Source organism: Elephantulus edwardii, unplaced genomic scaffold, assembly GCF_000299155.1.
Source record: "Elephantulus edwardii isolate Elephantulus edwardi_28Jun2011 unplaced genomic scaffold, EleEdw1.0 scaffold00133, whole genome shotgun sequence".
NCBI classification, from domain to species: Eukaryota; Metazoa; Chordata; class Mammalia; order Macroscelidea; family Macroscelididae; genus Elephantulus; species Elephantulus edwardii.
Genome location: NW_006399883.1, coordinates 2,683,814 through 2,687,485, shown reverse-complemented (window position 1 = coordinate 2,687,485; position 3,672 = coordinate 2,683,814). Strand labels below are relative to the sequence as shown.

Sequence of the window (3,672 nt, the reverse complement as noted above, 5' to 3'; positions counted from 1 at the left end):
CTTTTCATTTGTGTCTAAAACTTAGAAGAATGCTAAATTACCATTTTTTAGATTGTGGGCTCTGGCCAGAGACATGTTTTTGAAGCATTCTTTTTAAATGCAGAATGGTATAACTAATTAGATTATGAATTAATATCAGCATTTTGACAACAAGTAGATAACTGATTTACTAATTAATGCTTAGTAACATGGACACTAGATCACTCTGAGGACTTTTTTTATCAGTAATCAAGATCAGATCAGTGTATAGACAAAATAATTTAATAAGCACATTGTGTAGTCATATATATTCACATATTCTAGAAAGATGTAGTAAAAATGAAAAGTGACAAAATAGAGGATATTTATGAAGTGAAAAAGCATAAATATGACATTTCAAGATTGATAGTAAAATTGTGAAGAGAAAAATTTATTCTAAAATAAAAATCATTACAGTTTATTTTGAAAGATTTCTTGAAAATATTGTGATAAGATTAATTTAACAAAACCTTTGTCATTTCAACAATTCTCATATAACATTCAGTAACATTAATATTGGTCAACTTGTGAGAGTATCCATTTTCAAATATTTCTATCTTTACTAAAATCTACTCATCAATGCATTGACCTATTATATGTGAGTGAGAAATGAGTAACAAATGTTAGTATATCTAAAGGTGTGATTTTTTTTTCACTCAATATAATGCTTTCTAGGTTTATCTATGTCATGGTAGGTGTCAGAACTTTCTTCCTCCTTATGAATGAATAATGTTCCATTGAATGCATGAGTCATGTTTTATTTGACCATTCATTTATCGATTGACACTGAAATACTTTTGAGGGGAAAAATAATAAATTAAAAGAATAATTGAAAAAGGATTGCTATAAAATAGCTACATTAGGGAGGCAGATTTTTTTAACAAAGACAAAATTGTGCTTACTTGTCAAAGTCCACAGAGAAAGGTAGGCTGAGAAAATCATGATTCCAGAGGAAAAGAGTTAAGTTCTGATAATTTAGATGTATTAAATACACTGGTGAAGTGCATGGCAATGCCTAGAAGAGATTGATGGTATCAAAGAAATTAAATTTGAATCTTGAATATCAAATTTGCAAACTTTTAAAAACTTTATGACGTTTTTGCATGGAATCTTCCAAAATGAATACTTTAATGCAGTGAATGACTAAATGGTGCATAGAGTAATTGATATTAACCATGTACAGCTGCAGGTAAATAAATGGAACTTAACAGTACATCATATCTGAATCACTACATTCAATTGACATTCTTCATAAACTTATCAATATTTCTTTTTCAGGGGCTATATAATTTGCTCCAAAATTTGTTCTAGAATTTGTTCTTTTTTCCTATTTTCTTTCAGTGACACAATGAACAAATACAATGAAACTTCCTCTCAAGAATTTCTTCTGTTGGGCTTCCCAGGTTCCCAGGCCCTTCAACTGTCTCTGTTCATGCTTTTTCTGGTGATGTACGTTCTCACAGTTGGTGGTAATGTTGCTATCTTGATGTTGGTGGGTACCTCCAACCAGCTCCATACCCCCATGTACTTCTTTCTGAGCAATCTCTCTTTCTTGGAGATTTGGTACACCACAGCTTCAGTCCCTAAGGCTCTGGCCATCCTCCTCGGGAAAAGCCAGAAAATATCATTCATGGGTTGCCTTTTGCAAATGTATCTTGTTTTCTCATTAGGCTGCACAGAATACTTCCTGCTGGCAGCGATGGCGTATGACCGTTATCTCGCCATATGCTACCCACTACACTATAGTTCCATCATGAGCAGCCTGCTTTCAACACAGTTGGCTCTGGGCTCCTGGGTCTGTGGGTTTTTGGCCATTTCAGTGCCCACAGTGCTTATCAGTGACCTCTCTTTCTGTGGCCCACATGCCATCAACCATTTCTTCTGTGATATTGCCCCCTGGATTGCCCTGGCCTGTACCAGCACACAAGCGGTGGAGCTTGTGGCGTTTGTGATTGCTTTTGTGGTCATTCTAAGTTCCTGCCTCATCACTTTGATTTCCTACATTTTCATCATTAGTACGATCCTCAGGATCCCCTCAGCCAGTGGCAGAAGCAAAGCTTTCTCTACATGTTCCTCTCACCTAACTGTGGTGCTCATTTGGTATGGATCCACCATCTTTCTTCATGTTAGAACCTCAATCAAGGATGCATTGGATCTGACAAAGGCAGTCCATGTCTTAAACACTGTGGTGACTCCAGTTCTAAACCCTTTCATCTATACGCTTCGTAATAAGGAAGTAAGAGAAATATTGATAAAGAAGTGGAAGAGAAAATAAATTGTCTCTAACATCACAAATGCATATGTTCCGAGTATTTGTCAGTATCTGTAGATAGATCTACATATAAACACACATACAAAGACTTCAAGGAAGAAAGCAAAACTAATATTCTATTGTATGAGAGCTGTTAGTAGAGAGTTGGTATGATTCATGGGGACTCATAAGATATAGAATTAAAATTTAACAGATGGGCAGTAGAAGTAAAATAAGAGCGTCTGTTCCTCTTAATATTTACAAGCTTTCTTTAAGCTGGAATCTACTCAGTATCACTAAATCTGGGTTTAGTTGTTGAGGAAAAAGGGGGAAAATTGAAAAAGCAATGCCTGAGTTTATTTGCTCTTTGGTTAGTGTTAGCTCTATTGAATAATTTTTAACAGTAAACCCAAATATAATGAGTTGGTTCTAGCTATAGGAGTTTTAGATATAAGTAAATCTTAGTTTTTTATGGAAAATTTTCTAGGTCGAATTCAACTTGCTTTTATCATGCGTTTTTAAAAAGGAAACATAAAACATATATGGTAAAAAGGGTATGTAACAAAAAATATTACAAATTTATGCATCTTTTATAAGTTACTTTCTTTTTTATACTTACAAAAAGGGGAAAATTACAATAATAACAATATGAAATTCAAAGATGTATGGAACAGTTATTTAAACAGAATGATAGGTAAAATCATGTGCTCAATTATTTTAGTGTAATATTTTCTTTAATACAATATACTAAGACACATGTAGAGTTAAAAATTTTAAGTGTTATGTGCCATGGTTGTTTAAGAAGCAATCCACATCAATAAAATTCAAAACTCATTGACATAGAGTTAGAACCAATTCATAGGTGACCCTCTAAGAGTTTGTCTTTTTTTTTTTTAAATAAGCTCTTTATCACACAGGAAAGGATGTCAATCTTTCTCCCATGGAGCAGTGGTGGATCTGACCTGCCTACCTTTGAACTAACAGCACAAATCTTTGTATACTGTAGATATGTACCATAAAGTCAGAAATGACACATAGCTGACCCTTCTGCTGGTTTTCAGAGAGAATAAACTGCTTGGGAAAAGATTATCTATTCTCCTGCAGAGTAGCTGGTAGATTTGAACCATGTGCCTTTGGGATTTCAGTGCTGCTGCTTCTTACTAGACCACCAGAGCTCCCTATCTACTGTTGTTGTGTTGTTGTGTACCATAAAGTCAGAATCAACCCATAGTTGACCCTCTGGTGGGTTTTCAGAAGCAACTAATTGGACAATAGGGGATTGTCCTTCATTCTCCATCAACAGCTGATGGCTTCGTACCTTTAGTATTGCAATACAACTTTTTGCCACGAGGCCACAAGAGCTATTAGAACAGTATACATACATACATATACACACACACACA

General features: G+C 34.6%; 1 protein-coding gene across 1 annotated transcript; it reads left to right on the top strand.

The window, feature by feature from the left end:
- Positions 1 to 1,366: 1,366 nt before the first annotated feature.
- On the top strand, positions 1,367 to 2,293 carry LOC102869360 (olfactory receptor 6F1-like). The gene has a single exon (XM_006894007.1). The coding sequence runs from the start codon at positions 1,367 to 1,369 to the stop codon at positions 2,291 to 2,293; it is 927 nt and encodes a 308-aa protein (XP_006894069.1).
- The last annotated feature ends 1,379 nt before the right edge of the window (positions 2,294 to 3,672 follow it).